At 42.3% G+C, this 24667-nt stretch overlaps 2 protein-coding genes across 2 annotated transcripts; one reads left to right on the plus strand and one right to left on the minus strand.

Annotated features, from left to right (window-relative positions):
* Nucleotides 1-8120: 8120 nt before the first annotated feature.
* On the plus strand, nt 8121-8909 carry LOC131222624 (uncharacterized). The gene is made up of 2 exons (XM_058217770.1): nt 8121-8569; nt 8686-8909. The coding sequence occupies exons 1-2, from the start codon at nt 8399-8401 to the stop codon at nt 8785-8787; spliced, it is 273 nt and encodes a 90-aa protein (XP_058073753.1). The 5' UTR covers nt 8121-8398; the 3' UTR covers nt 8788-8909.
* A 3572-nt stretch (nt 8910-12481) lies between these two features.
* LOC131222625 (uncharacterized) lies at nt 12482-24568 on the minus strand. Its single transcript, XM_058217771.1, has 3 exons — nt 24189-24568; nt 13857-13925; nt 12482-13667 (listed from the first exon to the last, which is right to left on the minus strand). The coding sequence occupies exons 1-3, from the start codon at nt 24444-24446 to the stop codon at nt 13068-13070; spliced, it is 927 nt and encodes a 308-aa protein (XP_058073754.1). The 5' UTR covers nt 24447-24568; the 3' UTR covers nt 12482-13067.
* Between the last annotated feature and the right edge of the window lie 99 nt (nt 24569-24667).

Genomic DNA, 24667 nt, shown 5'->3' on the forward strand with positions numbered 1-24667 from the left:
AAAATATTCACATATAAATTTAGCGTCCAATTATCATAACAAAATACTCAAATTAGTATATCAATCAATCAAACAATCATAAACGATTTATTTTAATTTTAATGAATCATACAACAAGTTGGGTTACTCACCTGTACTTGGTAGAGGTAAATCCATCGAAAATCGTACGTGTCTAAATCTAATATCCCTAATGAATAATGTAAACAAAATCATGAATTGATCTAATCCGGAATCTATTTATATGGTATCAGATCTAATGCATCTAAAAATTTATTGATTAGCAAATATAATGATTGCGATTTAATTTGATCGGTGTGGCCCACCCAGTGGTCAAATCACTTCAAATTTCGAAGCCTTAATATATCTTAGCCTTAGGAATCAGATGGTTAACATGGATTTAATCTAATTAAACTAGGTGATCCCACACCAATCTCTGTAGCAAGAGATTTCGTTTAAGATTTAATATTTTCATTATATGCATCAATATGCCGATGTAATGAACGTGTGGTCAACCCAACTCGTTCATTGCATAGATCTTTAAAAATAATTCTAAATTATGTGAAAATAAAATTAAAATATCTATCATTAACCTATATCAAAACGACTTGAGGTTTCCTCATTTCTCTCTCATCTTTCCGCTAAGAAGCATTTTGAAAAAAGTTTTTTTTTTTTTTTTTTTCAATAGCTTCGAATCTGATTCTGAAAGTTTTATTGATAAACAAAGATATGGCTTAGATTTGATGATATCGAGTGGTTAGGATTTAACTCTTCTAAGTATGATTGCAAGTTCTCGCTCAAAACAATCCACCAACTGGAAAGCATATGTAAAGATTGCCTAATGATGTATTTTGATTTAATTAGAGTCCAGAGATGATGGAGAACGTCCCATATGGATGGTTGGGATTAGATATATGAGTTTAGCCTAATAGAGCGTTATGATTAACTCATGAATGGCTCAGATTAAAGATCAAGAGCATCTCCTAAAGATAAGAAGGCTTGATCTTGAATAGAGAATGAAGATCATAATTTCCGTTTCAAGCTTTGTTTATGTGTTGGATAAAGCTATTATATTAGGGAACTGTTTCAGAAGTCTTCTTTCATACATACATGTGCTTTCCAATTGGTGGCATTCACGACCATGTTATGAGAATTCCACTCCGTCCATTCACTTTGCCTGATCATGTTAGTACATGGGTCCAAAAATGAAGTAGAACTAGTACTTAAGTTGCCTACTTGATTAGAAATAGTGAGTAAGAAAAATTATAGTTAAAACTTTTTTATCCTCATTATTATTATAATTACACCTCAGGCGGAAATTACTAAGGACCAAATCCTTTAGAAATTAGACGAAAATTAACTAAGTACTAAACTAAGTTAATTGGCGAATTAGCTCGAATTACTTTCAATACGAACTGAAATACTCGAAATCAGTAGAATCACTAACGCTACATTACTTAAAAATCTAGGATCAATGTATATTGACATTCTATGTAAAAATCAACCGATAGTTTTGATGTATACCCTATGATCTTCCTAATGAATGGTTCGTTTAGACATTTGGATGGTCCAGTTGACAAATCCGTAAATCAGGTGGCCTCACTAATGAATAGTTTGTATTAATGGTCGTTAAAGTTTAAATGGTTAAAATTTGAAAACGGTGGATGGATGGTGTAGTTTGGTTAGCTGACAGTTTGATGTATGGCTGGGACTCTGGGATGGCTAGTGTTAGGCAATTGACTTGGAGCATATCAATGGGTCTACCTATTGAACGGTCTGGATAATGGGTAGTTTAGATCCACTACAAAAACATGGCAATTTAGATTCACCACAAAATTTGGCACTTCAAAAACAATGAAGAGCTTTAGATAGTATAGGCTTTAAAACAAGCGTGTGTGGCAATGCATATAAATAGAGATTGTGTTTTATTTAAATTTAAATTTCTTTTATCATTATTTTATTAGTTTTATTTTAATATACGAAATAGGAAGTAATTCACTAATTCACTGGAAAAGTAATAGTGTTCAAAGACTTTGGGTTACTTAAGCCTCATATATACTCAAAATTTTATATCGTAGATTGCCATAGTTTGAACCGTCTGATTTGGATGAAACTTGACGTCCTACTTCAGTTTGACGTGCTCTATCTAAAAGCTCAATATTGACCAATGATTTTCAATGGTGGCTAAGATTTATTTTAATGATTCTCACTTAATCATGTTCCTTAACGAAGTGTGTAAGTCCTATGTATCAACTAAACTAGTGAATTTGAAGTGTATACTATGAGCTTTAAATTAAATAATTTGTTTTGGTAATTAGATGAGCCACTTGACGAATATGAGTGTGAATTGAATTATTAGGACTCTAATCTGTATATAAGGTGATGCATGGTCAGTTTTTTGTGGACACACACGTAAAAGGTGAGTTTTGAAATGGATTTCCTATGTATGCCTAAGCTAATGTAAGTGTATATATTCGCCTACGTGTGTACATGCACCCAAAATCTCAAATTGTTACAACCAAGACATCTATTTATAAAAAAATAGGGCTAAAAGCTTATCCATCACACTATTTCCCTTTTAAGTCTCTACACCATAGGTTTCTATAACTGGTTTAATAACCGTGTATAGGGACTGCGGTTCGATCATCCCGTCGCAAACCTATTTACAATTATTATGATTAAAGTGGGGCCCACTGAATCGCTCAATCTGAACCATCCAACAATCATATCTAAACCGATGATCATGTGTGGCCCACCTAATGGAGTCTTACAAGAAGAACCACAATGTCACAGGGCCATGTCTCCACATAACACGTGACATATGCCCCAACGCCATAGTTGACTCTTCTCAGACAATCCCGTACATCTGATCCATGGCTTGCAGAATATTGAAACAGTTGAAGGTGAAGCATGCAGCCGGGGTAAACTATGTAGAACGTAATGCATAGGATTGTCTTATACATTTTTTATTTTCAAAATGTAAGCATCTTATCTTTGAGCCAGTATATGAGTGGATATGATTTATACATCACCGTGCCACCACGTTTCCGATGGAGAGATGGCTCTACTGGACCATCGACCGTTCTTATGAAGAAAAATAAATAAATGAAAAGGTCCACATGAATCATAAATGCTGTTTCTTTCTTTTAGACAGGTTGGTCTGGTTATGGTACCGAGCTGCCGTGGAGCCCACATCAACTATGAATCAGTCCTCTTTCCATCAGATGGTAGGCCATGAGGGCCAAATGAGTCCAGGAGAAAACTCAGGTGGGCCACACCATAAGAAATAGCTTGGAGGGGACACCCAATCAATAAAACCTCTCCTACGTGTTTTTTATATGCCATTTAATCCATTAATCAGACGCACCCACCACCATTAGTATATACGGATATGCCCAAAAAGAGACTGTTCTAAAGCCCTAGTGGTGTTAGAAATCTGTCATGATTTTTTTAATAAGTTTGGCATGATTTTACATGGTTGTCTATGTTTTCAGCACCTAAATTTTGTATGCAAAGCCCATGGAGTGATAGCGGCATCTGTCGTTATTTTTTAACAAGTTAGGTATAATTTCACGTGGTTTTCTGCTTTTTCAACACCTATATTTTGGATGCACTCCAAGTTGGGTGTTTCCCTAATATGGGCCACCTTGATGTATGTGTTGTATATCTACACCGTCCACCAGTTTTTTAGCTCACTTTAGTATATGGTTTTAAAAATGAAAAAGATCAAAATCTCAAGTGGACCACACCATAGGAAACAGTGGTCTTCGAAAGCCCACCCTTAAAAACTTTTTAAAGGCCACCATAATATTTATTTGCCATCCAACCTGTTGATAAGGTCACACTCACCTAAGGTGTAGGGAAAACACAAATATCAGCTTGATCCAAAAATTCTGTGAACCCCAATAAGTTTAATGGTGTGAATTCAATCTCTACCGTGTATTCCACTTGAGATTTGAATTTGCTTTATTTTTGGATCCGTGATCTAAAATGAGCAGGAAAAACTGATGAATGATATGGATATACAACATATACATCAAGGTAGACCCCACGGTCAGGGAAACCCACACTAACGTGTTACATGGGTAACACGTAGTCGGCTCCCATGGGCAGTTGGATCGGTTGCAAAGTTTATCTCCAGGGCCCGCATGAGCGCAACTCGTTGTCCGGACGCGGATTAGATACTGACAAGGTCAGTAGCCAAATCGCTACTGAAGTGACGTCACCAAGCTATGTGGACCCCACCATGATGCGTGTGTTGTATCTATACCGTCCAACCATTTTTAGAGATCGTTTTATGGCATGAGAGAAAGATGGAGATAGATATAAAGTTCAAGTGGACCCACCACAGAAAACCGTGGGATCAGTAACACTCACCGTTGGAACATTTATAAGGCCCACCATGACGTATTTTTGAAATCCAACATATTCATAAGTTAACATAGAAATAGATGAAGTGGAAAAAAAAAATCATCTTGATCGGAAACTTCTGTGGCCCCTAAGAAGTTTTGAACGGTGGATGTCACTGTTCCCACTGTTTTCTATGGTGGGCTCCACTTGAACTTTAGATCCATCTCATTCCTTTTCTCATAAACCATCTCTTCAAATGTATGGACGGTATGGATACAAGACATGCATCATGGTAGGGTTCACTGAGCTTGGTGACGTCACTTCAGTAGCCGATTTGGCTACTGACCTTGTCGGTATCTAATCCCCCTCCCTCGTTGTCCACGACACGGTGGAATGGTTCTTAAGCATGCAATCAGTAATTGTACAACTGCAATATACTTAGCTGAGATTAAATCATCCAGACTGCTGGGTCCACTGGCAGACGGGCCATGATTCCAAAACAAGATGGATTGGACAATCCTAACCTCTGATCAGCGCCATGCCTTTGTTGAATTTCCACTGCTATAAATCTTGCATTCCAACCTTCTATTAGATGCCCACTGTTGGGGCAAAAATACAAGTCCGAAGACTCGGACTTAATGCCTCGGGACTCGGACTTGATACCTCGGGTCGCCGAAGGATGCGTCAAATCCGAGGCATGGTTCGCTAAACCGAGACAATGGTTGAGTCGGTTCGAACGACTTATCAGCGTTCCGGGCATGTGTCGGGCGGACCGCCTTGCAAGACCGACCGTCGCTAGGTCAGATCTCATCCCGGATATCTTGGGATAAGATCTCCGACCCCGAAGCTCACGGGATCGGATGATGGCTCAAGATGGGCACGATCCTATCTCCGTGATACCAGGAGAAGATCCCGCGCTCAATATCAGGAGGACCCGAGAAGACCCAGCAGCTATAAAAGGAGGACCCTTGTCACCTTGAGAGGTACGAAACAAATCCCTCCTAAAAACCTTCCAATACTTTGATACCCCGAGTCCAGCGACTTTGGCATCGGAGGGTCCCTGCTCGAGCCAGTGGTCTCCTTTGTTTTCTTCTTGTGCAGACAAGGGTCTAGGAGGACGAACCGGATAATCGCATCAGTTTGGCGCCATCCGTGGGAACGTGCAAAAGTCATCCCGCACTCTATACCGAGTCCAATGGTGATGACTAAGGACGGTCCCAAGAAGATTTGAATGAGAACGCGATTACAGGGCCACCCGGTCCAAGCCCACAACGCACCTAACAACCGCCGACGAGGGGCGACCAAGCAATCAGCGGGGTCGCGACGATGGGCGGTTGGACAAGGAGGTTCAGAAAATCCGCTCCGATATGAATACGATGAAGCAGATGCTGGAACGAATATCAGCAGCAAATGCAACCACTCCCGCATCTCCAAGGGGAGACAGCGCGGACCAACGGCGGCGGTTGATCCTCAACCTTCGGCGCCGCTTTCCGGCCGAGCCAACCTCAAGGCGGGTCGAACCATCTCCAGCGCATTCAGCCAACGCCTCCCCCCGACCGATCTTCGGCACGAAATAGAACGAAGAAGGCGCAATCGCCCTTCCATGGAAGGCACGGCAGAAAGCAGCGAACCATGGAAAGCCGACATTCAAAATTTCAAAAAGGAAGTGCGGGAAGAGATGGCAAAAGAGATGGCGGACATAAAGCACGGCCGGAATATATACTCAACCGGGTCCGAAGTGAAAGCGTCCCCCTTTGTAGACTCGGTACTGAAGGCCCGGTTGCCCGAGAGGTTTCGATTACCTCAAATCACTCCTTTCACCTGACACGACCGAGCATATTGAGTGCTTCGAACCTATATGGAACTCCATGATGCCTCGGATGGAATGTGTCGGGCCTTTTCTCTTACATTGACTGATGTAGCTCGACTGTGGTTCAAACAGCTGAAGCCAAAGTCCATCAGTTCATTCGTTGAGCTGAGCAACGCCTTCCTCACCAACTTCATCGGCGGAAAGAAAAAATTAAAGCCCCCTGCACATCTGAATAACCTAGTCCAGAAGCAGGGAGAGCTATTGAAAGATTACATCAAGCGTTTTAATTTCGAATCCCTTCAAGTTCGGAAACATTCGGAAGAAACGGCCCTCAATGCACTCATGCAAGGAGTTAGGGATAAGCCATTCCTGGCATCTCTAGACAAAACTCCGCCCGATACTCTGGCAGAGTTTATGGCACGGTCCGATAAATATGCCAACGCCGAGGAAGCGCGAATCCTGCGTGAAACTAAAACCTCGGCCAAAGAGTAAGCCGACCCGGCCGGGGGAAGGAAACGCAAAGAGGATCAAGCACGTGACTAGCGAAGGTCATCCATAGATTGATCAAAATTTTCCATATACCAATGATTATTTCTCATGAGGCGATGGAAATAAAAACGAAGGCTTTGTTAGTTGGCCCAGTAAAGCTCAGGAGTAATCCTAATCGGCGGGATAAGGATAAGTACCATTATCATCGCGATCACGGCATAACACAAGTGATTGCGTACTTAAATACGTGAAGGATCGGAAGTTTAAGGGTCCCTCACCTGATCGAGACGGATTGACAATCCAATCGATACCATAAGTTCCCAATGGTCATCACCTACTTCCCGCCAAAAATATTTATCGGAAACCTCGGGCCCTTGATTTACCAAGTTGATGCAATGCGGTGGATGCTTCAGACCATAGTCCGGGGAGTTTTGTCTCGCATAAAGATTGCCCCGGGGCAGATAGTCCCGAATGGGTGGAGGAACTTACTCGGATGTGCAGTGTTGTGGGCTGATACACCCACAAACAGTCCTAGAGTTTCAACATTCATGTGGTGTAAATCTTATTTCATGGCCCACATAGAATGGAGCGAAGGATTTGTACGGTCCATTTTGAGTGAACATACTCCACGTATACAAGTTATGAGTGAATGCATATGGAACGTAGAGGGAACGGATTGGCTACTCCCCCTGACACCAGCCCCGTGGCTGGTGGTCGGTGCTCTGTGGGCCCCATCATGATGTATGTGTTTCATCCTTTAGGTTCATCCATTTTTACAGATCATTTTATGGCTTCATCCCAAAAATGAGAGGTGTAACTCGGACAACGGCACATGATCAAACAAATTGATTGGACACATCTAAAATCCTCTGATGCCATGAACGGTTTATGACATCAATTGTTGAAGGTATAAGTCCAATGAGGGAAATAAAATCAGTTCCATCCAAACTTTTATGGCCCCAAAATGTTTTTTAAAGGTGGACGCTCATTCAACACTGTTTCCTGTAATGTGGTCCACTTAAGACTGGGATATAACTCATTTTTGTTCTCAGAGCGTAAAATGTTCTGTTAAAATAGATGGACGGCATGGATGAAGCACATACATCATGGTGGGTCCCACGGAGCACCGACCACCAGCCATTGGCTGGTGTCAGGGGGAGTAGCCAATCCGTTTCCGAACGTAGAAAGGTAAACTGTTTGTTTTCACAATCGCTTTGAGGGCCACCAATCAAATGCATTCGATTTTTTACATTTAAATGATATAATCCATCCATAATAGGTCCCATAGATGGATGGTTCGGATCAACACCTCACCATGTTGGGGAGATGGATCTACCATACTCTGGTGCTCCCGAATCTACCATACTATCTCCCATTATCACAGCCTCTGACCCAGCGACCCTGTAGTGGTTGGCAACTCCTTTGACCTTGTAAACCAAAAAACAAAAGGTATAAAACAAGCAAAACCCAGCCCACCCGAAAGCGCGTATCCAATGCGATTTAGTTCCGCGTTTCAAATCCGGCGCTTATAATATCGAACTCGTGAAACAGGAGAGGCCGCGCATACTCGGTTTTTGCTCGGGCTGAGATTTCCCTTCCCCGCAGAAATATTCGCCGGGATATTCTCCTCCTCGCTCGATTTCAACGGTCCCAAAAAGGGAAAAAAGGATCCGCCACCTCTCTTCTTCTATTTCTCCGGCGATACTGCGTCAGAATCCGGTCCGGAAGAGATCTCCTAGAAGCTCCCAGAAGATGTGCCCGCTGCGGCTCATATTGGTGTTCCTCTCTGCGACCTTAGCCGGGTACTTCGCATGGAAGACGTTCCGATCCTCTTCCGAAGCGGAGGGAGAGTTATTGGGAGATACGAAGACAGGGGAGAAGACGTCGGCGCATGGTGGGGATGGAGATTTCGGTTTCAGAAAGGTGGGTTTTGTTGGGTTTTTGAAAACAGGCATTGGTCGCGGTTGGGATTTTGTTTTCGTTTGTTCTTGTTCTTGAATTTGATTGGTTTTTGGATTCTTGGTGTTCTCGTTTTTCAGGTAATTGAAGGTGGGTTTTGGGCTTTCGTGGATATGGCAAGCGGCAGGTATTTGTGGAGGAATTTGAGAATGAAGGACGGTCAGAAAGAGAAGGGATGTTGAAATCAGAACGTGAAATTTCTTCTTCTTCTTCTTCTGCTGCCTTTTCTCTCCTTTTCGATTGTAATAGTTTTGCTTTGTGATTGTATTCAAAGAAACTGTAATACAATTATGATTTTTTCAAATGTTTTATGATCCCTTAAGAAATTGGTGGTAATCCGGTACAATTGCATAGAATTCAAAAACTTCCAAATTATCATATGCGCGTGACATCCCATCCGCCAAACAAGTGCGCCCACCTTGAGGATCACCGTGCTGATAACAGAATTCAAGTGCGGGTGGATGTGGTTGGTTTTTAACAAAGTGGTCTTCATGATGAGGACAATGTATTGGACGGGTTGGATGTCATGCAAATGATAGGTTAGAACTTATGTGCAACCGATTGGACTTGAGACCTCTATATGCAATACAAATGGTAGAAAATATCATATTAAATTGAAAATAATTTTCTTTTCCCTTATATTTCGCCTATCTAAACGAGGCCTAAATCGAATCACATGGAATCCATAGTTTTCCATTTCAAAGCGGGTTTTCCTATCCATATTTTAGGTTACTCGTGTTTGAGTTGAGTTGATCTTTTTCGTATTCGGATTAGTGTTTTCATTTTGAGTATTACTTACAGGGAATGGATTGGGTGGTGAGGAGCTTACGGTACTGACATGCAGGCAGTATGCCATCAGAGATGGGCGCTGGCCATTTTAAGATTTTTATGCTAGTCGTTCCATCTCTCACGGGCACAGCCCCACCAATCAAATCTCACCGCATCATTTCACCACCACGGCTGGGGGTGAGCTTCTCACCGCCTAATCTGTTACCGGTGGCTGGAGAAACCCAACCAACGGTGGATGTTAAATGGGGTAAAATTCTTTGGACGCCACTAGCCTTTAACTCATTACTCCTGATATTATGTAGAGAGATTTTATTTTTTTTTAATTTTTCACGAGGCTACGCCAAGGGTTCAAAAGGGGCCCTACAACCATGGATTGCAGACAATTCACATCCAAAATCTTCCAATCCATAGCTAAGATGGTTTGACCAATGTCATTTTCAGCCTATGGCCTATCCATGATGGGGAACAATATATAAAAACACTACAGATCCGATATGTATGTTCGAGATGAGTGCTTGATGACTAGCCCGGTATCAGCATTCGAGATGAGTGCTTGATGACTAGCCCGGTATCAGCATTCAAGATCAAGTGCTTGATTTATGACAAATCTAGTATTCGCATTCTCACGGCTGGAAGTAAATGAAATGTTAATATTTCAGGTTTTATTTACGCCAGGCCATTGGTAAACACAAGATCAGGTATGACCGAGTCGACTTTCACAAGTTGCACAACTTGTCGTTGGCTCTAGTAAAGAGTGAAGAAACCCTGTCGGTCAATTACATATTGGTTATTTGGTTTCGACGTACTGTATCGGTTTCCACGCAAACCCCCTGTTTCGGGCGGAAGCGGATTGCGTGGTGAGTAACTCACTAGGGTCGGCGTACTGAGTAAACTCTGTGAGGTCCACCAGAATTTATGTATTTTATCCGCTCTATCCATCCATTTTATCAGATAATTTTAGGTCTTGAAAAAAAAAACGTAGCATATACAGTGTTCAAATGGACCACACCACAGGAAACAGTTCAATTGAACGTCTACAGTTGAAAATTTCTTGGGAGCCACAGAAATCCATGTCTGTATGATCTTATGAACAGGTTGGATGACAAATAAACATCATTGTGGGGGCCTAGTAAGGTTTCAACGGTGGAAATCATTATCCCCATTGTTTCCTGTGGTATGATCCACTTGATCTTTGGATATGCTTCAATTTTGGGATCGACCCCTTAAAACGGATGGACGGCGTGGATAGACCACATACATTCAAGGTGGGCCCAACTGAGTTTACTCAGTACACTAAGAGCGCACTGAGTAATCCGATTTCGTTTTGGGCTGATACAGCTGTATCTTTTATGGACAAAACTCGTTTGTATCAGGCAATACATACTTCAAACCTTGGTTATAAGGGAGCTAATCTAGGGATCTCTGCCATTTGTCTTCAAGGTTTCGACCATATAATAAGAAAGTCCAACCATGAACGGTCCACAAACAAGAAACATCATCCTGATGGGATGATCCTAGCCATTTAAAATCCTCTACGCTGGGAGTTGCGATCTTTGGACTTGCCGTTTGCTCTAGCTTCCTCAATGCTCCTTTTGACTTATATGGATCTTTAGCCCAACAATTGCAGATGAAAGGGCCCGACTTTGACAATGGAGTGGTTGACTATAAGCAAAACCTGTTGAGCTTTTTGTATTATTTCTGGATTCTGCATAAGCACGTTGACCTGTTGGTGGGTCTGAAACATAAATTAGAGCCTAATTACTGATGGAGCGGGTTCAGGTCAAAGCTCCTTGGCCAATAGGATTAGCTCACGAAAAAATTGGGCCACGATAGCTACTAGCTGGGGGTAGCAATTAGGGGCGGCAATGGGTTGGGTGGCCCCGCCCAGTCCAGGTGGTCCTGCCCTGTAGGACTAGCGTTGGGCCCCATAACTTTGCCCAACAGCAGGGCTGGGCTTGAAATCTAGGCCCAATTCTAACCAGGCTATATAGTTAAAAGATGTTTGTGATCCATTCCCATTCAACGTACATTTGTAGTTTAACAGTACTCTTGGATTTAGGTTCATGTTTCAATGGTCAAAACCATTTATGTGTCCCACAAAGGATGGAGGAGATACCCAGGAAAAATTCTTACATTGGACTTTTAAACCATTGATCGATCCACTATTTTACACACGGGGCCAGCCCTTTAGGGCCATGCCAGAGAAGGCATTTTCGGCCTGATTCTTGCCAGGGCCAGAGCCCAACCCATTTTCGGACCTATCCTAGATGCAATTTCCTGGCAATTCTCAGGAAATCACCTAACTACGAATGCCTTTCCATATGGATATCCATCCGAATTATCATTGACCATCGATCCAATGGTGATTTGGGGTACATCCAACCCGCACCTAGTGTTTCAAGTTCTAACTGAAAATCGCATACTAGACCGTCGAATGTATACATGTGTGGGTATGTGTAGCCCACACATCTCCCACGCGCCACTGTAATTAAGAAATTTACATCTCATGCATTGACAGGCACAGGTAGGCCCCATCATGATGTGCATGTAAACTTCATTCCATACATCAGATATGTCAGCCCACGTCCGGCCTAAGTCCCGAAAATCAGGTCTATTGTTCATTCAGGTGGGCCACACAAGCGAAAACAGTGGGAACAGTGGGAAGGTGGCCACCGACCCTCCAAACTATTTCCCTTCGTGTGGTTCACTTGAATCACAGATAGGGCTGATTTTGGGACCTGGGCCTACATTTTTGTTGTGGATTTCATATAATCATCACGGAGGCCCTGAATAAAACAGGGGGTGGGCTGACCTGGGCCTAAATTGTAGTATGGCATGAAATGGTTGGGCCTACATATAATTATGAAGGGACGGGAGGGACGGTGACCCACCTATCATCACCACACATGTGGCTCTACCATTGGGTAATACGTACCACCCATCTAATGGCCCCACTGTGGATGGGCCACGGTCCAGCATGTGGCAATAAACAAGTAGCACAAGTTGCTTTATACTGTACACAGCTCAACCAGTTTTCCCCACTTCACTAACACTACTTCACTAAAATTTTCTTTCATGAAAAAAATAAAAAAACCGGACTGTTACATATTTAAGCAGAACAGATACAAAGACATTGGCAAGCGTGGAGTAACGCTTCATGAACAAAAAATATATACAAACCCCCTTACCAGAGAAGAAATGTACGACACCTTTGCTAAGCGCATTCTGGGAAATATGTGATAAAGCATGTGAACATGCCACACATGTGCCAGCACGGCACATAAGTGCCAGATCTCATCCATCCAATTAGGTTGGTCTGACCTTTTACATGCATATTCCCAAAAATTAAATCCGGTCCAATCAGCATGTGGTCCCTTATATTTAAACAGGTGGATGGGTTGGAAAACTTCAACCAAGTTTTTCATATTCGTACATTTGTTTTGCAAACTGTGGCCCACCTGATTCGTGGATTAGCCTGATTATTGGGCTAGGGCATCAATATAGTGGTGCTGTTCTGATGGATGGATTGGATCTCAGACACATCATGCCATGCTTGCACATGTGTGGCATGTACATGAGCTTTGTTGCATATGCATGTGGGCTTAGCAAAGCCTGGAAATGTTTTTAAACATACAAGCACTAATACTAATTAGAGACCAACATGACAATGGCCTTAGCTTAAATCAACTTGAAGCTTGATGGACATGTACAATAGAGTAAGAAGCGCACCTTGAGGAAGCGGAATGAAACTTGCCACGCTTGCACCGACCCACATAGCCACCACCACCACAGCAACGAGGCTACTGTTGCTTTTGCCACAGAGCCAGCTCGCAAACGACAGGCATAAAGTGAGCAAGATACCTCCTCGGCCGCCCAAAATCCATGCAATTAAATAACCCAACTTATATCCCGCATCCAGCTGCTTGTCAAGCAAAGCTGACAGCCCACACAGTGTCAGAGATATCCGAGACCCAAGCGTCTGCGTAAAGAATAATGTGAAGAAGGCGCAACACAGCACTTCACTGAAAGACCCTCTCTCGTCAGTTGAGGAGGCTTCTTCATACATATCAGTTTCACCATATGAGTGAGAATCATTCTTGTAGGCAGGATCATAGTACTCTTGCCGCATCCGCTGCCTCAGTTCAGCCCATCTGTATATCCTTAATCCCTCATCGAATTCTTGGGTCCAGTTCCTTCTCCATGGCTTGCTTGTAACTTCCTGAAACTGAAGTGAGCTATCATACTGAGCTCTTGTTACGTTGTTGGATAGTACCTGTTGGATAGACAGCAACAAATTAGGCCCAAGTTTTCACGAACTAGTAAGACATCCGGCTACTTAAATATTTGAAATATCACAAATGCCTAATTATCCACACACCAGCAAGTGAGGGAGAGAAGAATGGTTGGGGGGGTGGGGGTTGGTTAGTACGAATTGTAAGAGATGAGGTTCAGGGGGGCTTACCTCATATGCGAGATGGATGCTCTTGAACATCTCGCCAGCTTGCAAATCCTTACTAACATCAGGATGGTACTGTAGTTGACATGAATAAGGCAGCATAAGATTGTTAGTAGTCTTAAAATGAATGTTGAGCCTAGCAAAAAAACACAAAGGGGAAAAAAGAACTATCACAGCATTTAATGTATGCAAAAGAGTGATGTTGCTAGATCAACACAGGACAAATGAAAGGGGGATAGAGAACTATCACTCTAACCAGTGAGAAGATCGCTGATCAGACCTGTATCATGGCTATTTCTTGTTGGACCACGCATGGTTAGTTTTGGTGCCACATGGCTACCCATGCATGCCAAATGCAGCCCACTGATGGACCCCCAAGGCTGATCATGAAAGTTATAGCTTGTTTATGTATGTTTGGATTACTCCACGAATCACCACTGCTTCACCAATTGGTATTTAAGATCGACATCACAGGCAGGGTATCATGAGTATGAAGACCAAAAGATCTCAAGATTTCTTAATGGTCTTAATCCGGACATCTAAAAAAATGAATTGGCTTTTAAAGATGTATTTAAGATGTTTGATACATACACGCTTGCATTAAAATCTGAGGAGATGATCAATTGGAAACTCAGGAAATGATTTGGTGCCCCACGAGGATCATTATCAACAATCGGGCAGCATACTAACTTTCCGCATTAGGCGACCACGGGACCTCCCATTGGTCAAGGGACGATGGACCAACGTCCAAGAATGAAGTTAAACCCAAATCCGGGTGGAGGTGGTTATGGAAGAGGCGCTGGTATGCCCAAGGAGGGGCATAACAACACTCCTTTCACATGCTTTAAGTGTGGACAATCGAAACATCCTTCTTTTCACTATCATGAATATCAGTCCACAATTAAAGTAAATTAAACCGAGGAAAAAGAATATATTGAAGACACTCCCAACTGCATGCAAATGAAAGCTCAAGATGACATAGAATATGAAGAACATACATACGGGGAAGGGATGTATGGTGGCGAAGATGTAGCAGATGTATATGGCATTCAACAGGCTATGATATCAATAGCTTTGGGAATTGATGAGGAGCAATGGTTACGACACAATATCTTCCCCGCCACTTACACTTTTGGTGGGAAGCTATACACATTTTTGGTAAATGGTGGGGAGCAATAAGAACATTGTCTCACAAGAAATTGTTGATAAATTAAAACTCAAAGAAAATAAGCACCCATGCATACTCATGCTAGATTAATTAGTTCAAAAGGGGGGGAAGTTTCTGCTAACTACGGGTGCTTAGTTCATTCTCTATTGGATCTAATTACAAGGATGAGGTGTGGTGTGTCATGGTTCCCATGGATGCATGCCACATCTTGTTGGGGAGATTATGGTTGTGGGATTAAGATATGGTGCATTTGATTCAGGCTAATATCTATTTCTTCATCAAGGATAGGGCTAATATCACATTGCACCTGATGAAACATCTTCCAATACCCAAATTTGATAAAGACCGGGGGCAGAAATCTCTTAGTGTAGAAAAGTTTGAAGAGGAAGACAAGGAGACCAACACCATTTATGTCTTGGTTGTTACAGAACACACAAAACAGTCAGATGTTCTGCCTCCTATACAGGAGCTCCTTCATATATGTGAAGACTTGGTGCCCAAAAAACTCTCAATTAGACTTCCTCCTATGAGGAACATTCAACACCATTTTGATTTAGTATTAGGATCAAGTCTACCGAATCTGGCACACTACCAAATGAGTCCGCTCGGACATGCTGAGCTCCACTATCAGCTTACTGAGCTGTTATAGATGGGTTTAATTCGGAAAAGCATGTCACCATGTATTGTTCCTACATTATTAACCCTTAAGAAAGATGGATCTTGGAGGATGTGTATGAACAGCCGTGTGATCCATTAGATTACTATCACATACATAGTATTACAAATCGGTTACGAAACGGCCGTTACGTAACGGTAACGGTCATAACCGTTACGCGTTACGGGGTCGAAACGACTGTAACGGCCGTTACAGAAAAATGTGTCGTAACAGTCCCGTAACGGTGCGTAACGGTCCAGGAAGTGCATTTTTCAAAAAATAAAAAATGGTTGTAACGGCCGATACCGTTACAGCCTGTATCATAACGGTAACGGCGGTGGCCATAACCGTTATGGAAGACCTTGATCACATACCAGTTTCTTATTCTTCACCTAGAAAATATGTTGGACATGTTGCATGAAGCACAAGTCTTTTCAAAGATCGACCTGAGGAGCAGATATCATCATATACATATCCAGCTTGGGGACAAGTGGAAGACCGCATTTAAGACTTGAGACGGATTGCACGAAGTGCTCGTCATGGCCTTTCAAATGCATCGAGCACTTTCATGAGGCTTATGATAGAGGTATTTCGTATCTTTTATGAGAAAGTTTTTAGTTATCTATGTCAATGATATTAATGTTTTTAGTCTTGATTCATCTGTTCACCTTGATCATTTACAACAAATATTTGATATACGATGGAATTAGTCATATTTGTTGACTTTAAAAGGTGCTCTGTTTTTAGCTGATGGTATTGTGTTTTTTAGGTATAACGTACCTATAGTAGGGGATCAAGGTTGACTAAGAGAAAATCAAAGTCATTGCAGAATGACTCACCCTACAAACCATTTCTGAGGCCCATTCTTTTCATGATTTGGCAACATGTTACCAAAGATTTATCCAAAATTTCAATACAATTATCGCACCTTTCACCAATTGCATGTATGGAGGCAAGTTCGCTACAGCAGTGGACTGAAGCTTTAGTACACCCTAGAAAAAGATGATAGAGCTCTAGTTCTTGCAATTTCGGACTTTAATAAAGTCTTCGAAGTGGAAAGCGATGCTTCAAATGTCAGCATTAGTGCAGCGTTAAGTTGGGAAGGAAAGTTGATCGCCTCTTTAGAGAGAAGCCTAATGATGCACGGAAGAACTACTCTGCCTATGATCTTGAGTTTTATGCAGTAATTCAATCACTACGACATTAGAGGCCGTTAAAAGTATTGTGGTCCATAGTATGATTTGTCAGACTCAAACCGTAGTGAGTGCATACGCAATCTCCTCTACCTCTGCCTGGTAGTCTACCACCTCCGCCGCAATGATACATACCACAACTTGTCCGACCTCCACGGCCTCCATGCACACCAATGAAACCAAATGAAGAGGCCAGCGCAACTTTATCAGATGCATTAACATGAGCACTATCCAAGTCATTTGTAAGAAAAACTTGCTGAAATCGAGCATAGACCTCCGTGGCTGAAGGAATTGGCATATCACTTAGAATCTGATCTTTAGTCGATTGATATTCTTTTGACAAACCAGATAGAAGCTTCACTACTTTCATACCCTCCAATTGCTTCTTCATAATACTAACATCGAAAGTAATAGAATGATATATCGAGAGCTCTTCCCACATGCAAGTAAGTTTAGCAAAATACCCCCCAAAGGAATTGTCTCCCTTTTGAAACGAGAAAATCTCCCCATACAACAAATAGACCAGCGAGATGTTCTGCTTTGAGGAATACATCTTTCTCACAATATCCCAAACATCTTTCGCAAAGTTCAAAAACACTAAATTAGAGCTCACCTTGGGTTCCATGCTATTCCACAACCACAACCTAATCTGGGCATCATCACACATCCACTGTCTGAATCTAGGATCAGATTTATTTGGTTTAGATTCTGTGAGGAATAGATCCTTTTTCCAGGCCAAGAGGAGAACTTCAACTGATTTAGCGCAGTGAAGATAATTCTTCCTATTCAGTTTCGTGGAGGTTATGGACGCATTAAACGAAGGTCCAGGCACCTCTCCTAGTGATAAGGAACCACTACCAGCACCTTTCGACTCATAACAGGCTAGGGACTGATTTACTTCAATTTATAACAACAAGTGTTGATCTGTAAACAAGTCTAAGCATAACCATCCCTCGCAACAATATCACATAAGAATTTTCAGCCTCTCATCAACTAGAACACACATCAATCACATCCACACAACTCAAAGGATATGTTTTTTTTTTTTGAAAGATATCAAAAAACTGCTTCCAATACGAGAGTAACTGGAGGAAAAACACCTTAACAAAATAATCAGCAAGCCTTCATCTTCAAGTTGAGGCTCCAATGCTCCTTTTTTGAGAGCAATTCCATTTACTTGACGGAAATCAAAGAAAACAACATGCTTTCTGCCTAAATGCAATGAGAATAACCTCTTTTTCTTTAGTTCATATCAGCCCTCTAGGGTTTTGGGGACCTCCAAGCTAGATCCAAACATTAGGGATTCGAGAAAGAGAGGTCGGTCCAAGTCATGCTATGATACCATGTAAAATAGGGAAATACGGATGGTTTTAACAAAAACTAGAGAAAAGAGGAGAGAAAGATGGAGAAAATAGAAGAAAAGAGGGAAAAAAGAAGAGAGACGTGAGGAGGCTTGAATAGTCATCCCCTCTTCTCTCCTCTTTTCTTTATCTTTTCTTCTATTTTCTCCATCTTTCTCTTCTCTTTTCTCTAGTTTCTATTAAAACCAGCCTTATTTCCATATTTTACATGGTGTCAGAACACAAATTGGAGTAATTTGGGCCATGAAACTCTCTTTTTTAAATCCCTAATATTTGGATCTAGTTTGGAGGTCCCCAAAACCCTAGTATGTTGGTCAGAACTTAAGAAAAAAGTGGTTCTCGGTGCGTTTGGGAGTGGCCATGGTGCTAGAGGAGACCACATATGCACTCACTGCGGTCTAACGAATCATAATGTACAAAATACTTTTAACAAAGGCATTACGTAATTCATCAAGAATTCATTCTATACTTGAAAAATGAGTTGTTGAGATATCTCAACACCCAAAGAAGTGGAGTGCTCGTCATGCAAAGTGAATGGCTTTCTTATGAGAATATACCTTCCCTTTGCGTCACAAAACTAGAAGTCATAACAAAGTGGCAAATGCCTTGAAAAGGAGGGTGGTTCTACTAAGAACACTCATCTTGAAGGTTGTGGGATTTGAGGCATTAAACGAATAATACAAGGAGGATCCCATTTTTGGCAAAGTACTCAACAAATGTGTGGATGGCTAAGATCCAAAGTGTGAATTCATCTCACACGATGGATATTTTTTCAAAAGTTTTCGCTTACGCATTCCCGAAGGATTGTTACGAGAGATGTTCCTACCAAAGCTACACGGAGGAGGACTAAGCAAACACTTGGAAGAGATAAAACATTTCCCATTGTGGAGAAAGAATACTACTAGTCTCATATGCACTATGACATTGAACGATTTCTAGCACGATATTGTCAATGCCCAGACTCCAAAGGTCATGTGCAGAATATTGGCCTTTATACGCTTCCCATTCTAGTTACACCATAAGTGGACATTTCAATAGACTTTGTTATGGGTCTTCCTAAGGCTTAAAGGGGATTACATATGATTTTCGCTGTGGTGGACTGTTTTTTCAAGGATGACCCACTTCATTCCATGCAAAAGAAGGATAGACGTTGTGCATATCGCCAATGTATTCTTCACAAAAACTATGTAAGTTCATGTGTGATGCAGGACAATTAATCACTTGCTCTAAAAGCTTGAACTGTTAGAGTATGGCGAATTAATCCATTTATCTCATAGCCCAAACCCCACGTCTCATGAGTTAGGATCTCAGCCGCACCCCCCTCGTGGGCCCCAAATCACATGGGCACCGCTTCTCACGGGCTGCCCACCCCGAGTGTGTCCCTGCATCCCACAGGCTACCCCACTCGAGCCCGATGTGAAATGCTCATTAATCACTCCAGGTGAGGAGTCTTGAATACGAGACCTCCCCCGTGGGCCCCAAATCACATGGGTCACCCACCCCGAATGTGTCCTTGCATCCCACAGGCAACTCCACTCGATCCAGGTGCGAAAACGCCCCTGCATTAACGGGGTACCAAAACAATAACTTCAGACCACGATTCAAAATTTGTGGGACACTTCTGACACACTTTACGAAAGTGGTTGGAGACTAAGCTTAAATTCTCCAATGTGTGTCATCTTTAAACAGACGGCCAAACCGAGGTGGTCAACAAAAGCCTCTTGAGAAGTACCATAAGCAACAACGTATCTCAATGAGACTTGGCTCTACCTCAAGCCGAGTTTGCTTACAACAGCTCCGTAAATCGCACCACCGAAAAATTCCTATTTGAGATTGTAAATGGAAGATGTCAACATCATGTACCTAACTTAATACCAATATCGGTACAAGAAGAAGTTAGCGAACACGTTGATGCTTTCGCCAAGCACATCCAAGATTTGCAAGCTCAAAAAAGGAAGAAGATTGAACAGAGCAACACTAGGTACTGAGAAGCTACAAATGAACATCGACAAGAGAAAATATATAAAGAATGTGACTTGGTTATGGTTTATCTTTGCAAAGAAAGGCCTTCAAGGGAAACTTACAACAAGCTCAAATCTAACAAGATTAGCGGAAGTTGGGTGATGATATGCTTATGAGATCGAGTTGCCAGATGACTTAGACATCTGCCTGCCTTTCAACGTGACATATTTGTTTAAGTAATGTGGCGAGGTTACTGACATATAGATGAAGTCATATTAATGCAGGAGCATTTTCACACCGGGCTCGAGTGGGGTTGCCTGTGGGATGCAGGGGCACACTCAGGGTGGGCAGCCCGTGTGAGGCGGGTGGCTCGTGTGAGGTGTGCCCCACTTGTGTGAGACGGATGGCTCATGTGAGGCGGTACTCATGTGATTTGGGGCCCATGAGGGGGGTTCGGCGAAGTTCCTAACCCATGATATGTGGGGCCTAAGCTATGAGATAAAGGGATTGATACATCATGCTCTAACCATTCAAGCTTTTAGAGCAAGTGTTTAATTGTCCTGCATCAAATTGGTATTAGAGCAGAAAGTCTCGTGTTCGAGACTCCTCGCCGGGAGTGATTAATGCAGGGGCATTTTTACACTGGGCTCGAGTGGGGTTGCCTGTGGGATGCAGGGGCATGCTCAAGGTAGGTGGCTCGTGTGAGGTGGGCCTCACCATGTGAGGGGGTGGCTCGTGTGAGGCGGTACCCATGTGATTTGGGGCTCACGAGGGGGGTTCGGCCGAGTTATTAACCCATGAGATGTGGGGCTTGGGCTATGAGATAAAGGGATTGATTTGCCATGCTCTAACAATTCGAGCTTTTAGAGCAAGTGGTTAATTGTCCTGCATCACATATTGATATTGATAAATAGCTCCCAAAGAAAAGAAGGAATCAGTTGAACAAGTGTTGCATGTGGACCGCTAACACCCGACAAGGCCAATACAAGCAATGCTTGGTGAAATGGAAAAACAAGTCATATTCTGAATACACATGGATCATGGCCGATGCATTGAAACAATTGGATCTGAAACTCTACCACTTGTATGAAGCATCCAACTCTCCGGATTCAAGTTCTTTCCAACCCAGGAGGAATGATGCATGCCCATGATCCATCGTAGGGCCCAACATGCATTGATTTTTTATTGCTTATTTATAGATTTGAGGGCTAAATATCAAGAGCCACAATTTTGTATTTGTGGGAGATATAAGGAAATGTGATGAATAATATGGGGCTGATTTAAAGATGTGATTGAAGATTTTAAGGATTATTTCTTAGATTTGCTTTTACCATTATTAGGCTTACCATCTTAGGTAGATTTTTTAATTTTTTAATTTTTTTTAAAAATAAACAATAATTGATTTGAAATCAATCTCTTAGTTGGGGGATCCTCATTAAACATCATTTGGGGGGATGGAAGGTAAGCATTCCAAAATTTCTAAGTGCAAGTTTTTCTTAAGTATTGAGAAAAGTTTGATATCATTAAAGTCATTTCTCCCACTCTACTCAAATATTCTTGTGGACTGTACACTTGTCCATTTCTTCACGATTTGGGTGTCGAGATCTCATTGGCTTAATAACCAGGTTGTACCAGGTAACCATCTGTTTTAGTAGCAAGTCGCATTTCAAATTGATAGGTTGAAGCATCCTATCCTTTTTAGGTCCTTTTCATAGAAACTTCCGAAGGAGCCTCTCTACATCCTCATGATTGCACCACAAGAAAGGACAAAGTGTTGCATAATGAATTTGATAGTAGTGTTGATTTCAGCCCTCAAGATGATGACTGATCTTGTTTTTCAAGAGTGGACACTTGGCATCAGCATGTTGGGAGTTGCAAGTGTTAATTGAACCCCACTCTTTGCTGGCACATGCGCTTGTTGACGGGTGTATTAGCACATGGATGTGGCCATATGGCCTCATACGGTTTCTGCAAGTTTATTTCAACATCTCAAAAATGGCATCCGTGGCAACGTTGCGGGTAGGAACATGCAAAATGAATTCGTTGGTTAATATGGGCGGTTTGTCCCAGTGTGAAATGGCAGAATCCAAATAGATAGGGGTACAATAGGTACAAATTACAGCCATTGCAAGCATGGAAAACTTTGAAAAACCTAAGAATAACCTCACCGCTTGCCATGTTCATTGAAAATCTGTTTTGTGACCGGTCATCCACAGCTAACAGTGGTCCCTTCTTCACCAGCAATTCATCGAACACCTGAGTATCACATTCCATTTTGCATTCTTACCCATGGAGTTCCTTCAAAGTGTCAAAATAGTCCATGAAACTATGCAGATCCTACTCATATCAGCACAAATGCTTATTTTTACAAATTGTCCTTGTCCATGTGCAATTTGAGGTCATGGGTCCTTTTACTCTTGAGCTTGTATGGGTTTGACTTGTAGGTTAGGCTGCACACTGGCTCATACAAGGGGAAATGACCCAGCAACACTAGGGTCCTTTCATAGAGAAGTTCACATGATGTTAAGAACCTAACTAATACACCAAGAGCCCTAAGATTTGATCGGACGCACCAAGCTAGGCCCTTTAAACCGGAATATAATACCACCATGCTCCGCAGCTGATGTCCAGTACAACCTATTATGTGTCAGCACTCACGTTGGCCTTTCTTGTAAGTACTCAGTTCCACTTGGAGACTGCATGGCAGTGGCAGTCTGATTGTCCAAGTAGCCCTTTTCACAAGTTGCCCACCCCATGACTAGAACATGGGACGTGGTGTTAGCTCTAATACCAACTGTTAACAACCTAACCAATATCCCAAAAGCCCCGGGACTGATAGAACACATCAAGCTAGGCCATCTAAACCAGATCGTAAGTCATAACACATGGACACTGAAAGGGCATATGGTGGCAGCCTCGTGAAAATAGTAGCATGCCCTAGTGTCGCATAGTCACCTCCTTGGTCCTCCCACTCCTTTGTTCTCCATGTTCATCGCAAGTACAGCTAACTAGTTACACCATAAGCTTTTCAAACTTCTATTTCTTTCATGCTTTTCTTGTTCTCTGTCAAGGCTACGATTGGATGCAGTATTTGAATTGGGTTGTGAATAGTATCATAGGTTTGGATGGCTTACCTAATTGAGACGCCATAGATGAATAATCGGAGCACCATAGAAAAGAAAGTCAGGATCTTCCTCTCCTTCACACCCTTTCTACAAAAGGGTAGATGGGACTCGAATTTCTGCCATAGATGGGCTCTATTGTATAGTAATTGAGGTGAAGAGAGTTTGAAACCCATCACAACTCTCATCACCCGGCTCCACAATTTCACAATCCTAGTAAAACTCAAACAGCTATCTGAGTAACACAGCTATAGCATTCCAACCTTTTTACCCTTTTACGCACACCTGCGCAGATATATTGCACGGATCACATTGAAGTGGGGCCCACTGGTTTACCCAATCACACAGTCTAACCTATAGGACAATCCAGACCGTTGATCAATAAGGCTCACCTTATAGAGTTCTTACAATTAGTTCAATGGAGAGGAAAGGGCCAAACTGCAATCATTTCATCATCTTGGTTATTAGTGTGCTAATCACAACTAACCTCAACAAATCAAAACTAATTCTAACGACCTTATAACCTCTTAAGTGAAAAATGAAACCAAATAACCAAAATAGCCCCACAAAAGCTCAATATTATAAAGACCCCAAAATGCACTAAAAATAGAGATGAACTCAAAATGCCCATCAACACGAACACTGATTTATCAAACTATTTATCACAATTCAATTCAATATAGCATCCAAACAAAGTGAAAACCGGAACGTCAATTAACAGAATTTCCTTTCTGGCTTCAGTTACACAGTTGGTTATTGATTACATTAGAATCAGATTCCTTTGGAATTATATAATTCTTCAATCGGAATCTTTGAATTCAGCAAAATCGATTTGAAAAACACAGCTATTCTTGAATGGAAGGCAAAGAAGGGGAACCTTCCGAGCGAGAAGGCGATAAGCTCTTTTGATGTCGGACGAGGAAGCGTGGGAAGAGAGGCCGAGGACGGCATAGTGGTCTTGACCGCCGTTGATTGCAGCTAATGGGGCGGGGCGATGAGCCCTCCGATTCCGGCCGCTGGTGTGGGCCCATTTGAGTAGGCCAGCCAAGATGTTGTTGGGGTTCCTGCTGGGGAAGAAAAACCCAACACCGTCGATCGAGGCCGGGCCCACTAGGTATGCCTGCATTTCAGGCATCCGCCTATTCGTTTCTCTCGCAACTCTCCGACCTCTTGAGCTCTATAGGTCGCCTCTGCTAAGCGAAGCTAAGCTGTACCTGGTGCGCAGTGCGCACCCCGTTTTTCCTGTCCTTCCGTGCGCTTCCACGTAGACTAATGCGGAAGGGAAACGGATTGGCTACTCCCCTGCCACCAACCCGGTGGCCGATGGTCGGTGCTCTGTGGGCCCCACCATGATGT

Source organism: Magnolia sinica, chromosome 13, assembly GCF_029962835.1.
Source record: "Magnolia sinica isolate HGM2019 chromosome 13, MsV1, whole genome shotgun sequence".
In the NCBI taxonomy this organism is placed as follows: domain Eukaryota; kingdom Viridiplantae; phylum Streptophyta; class Magnoliopsida; order Magnoliales; family Magnoliaceae; genus Magnolia; species Magnolia sinica.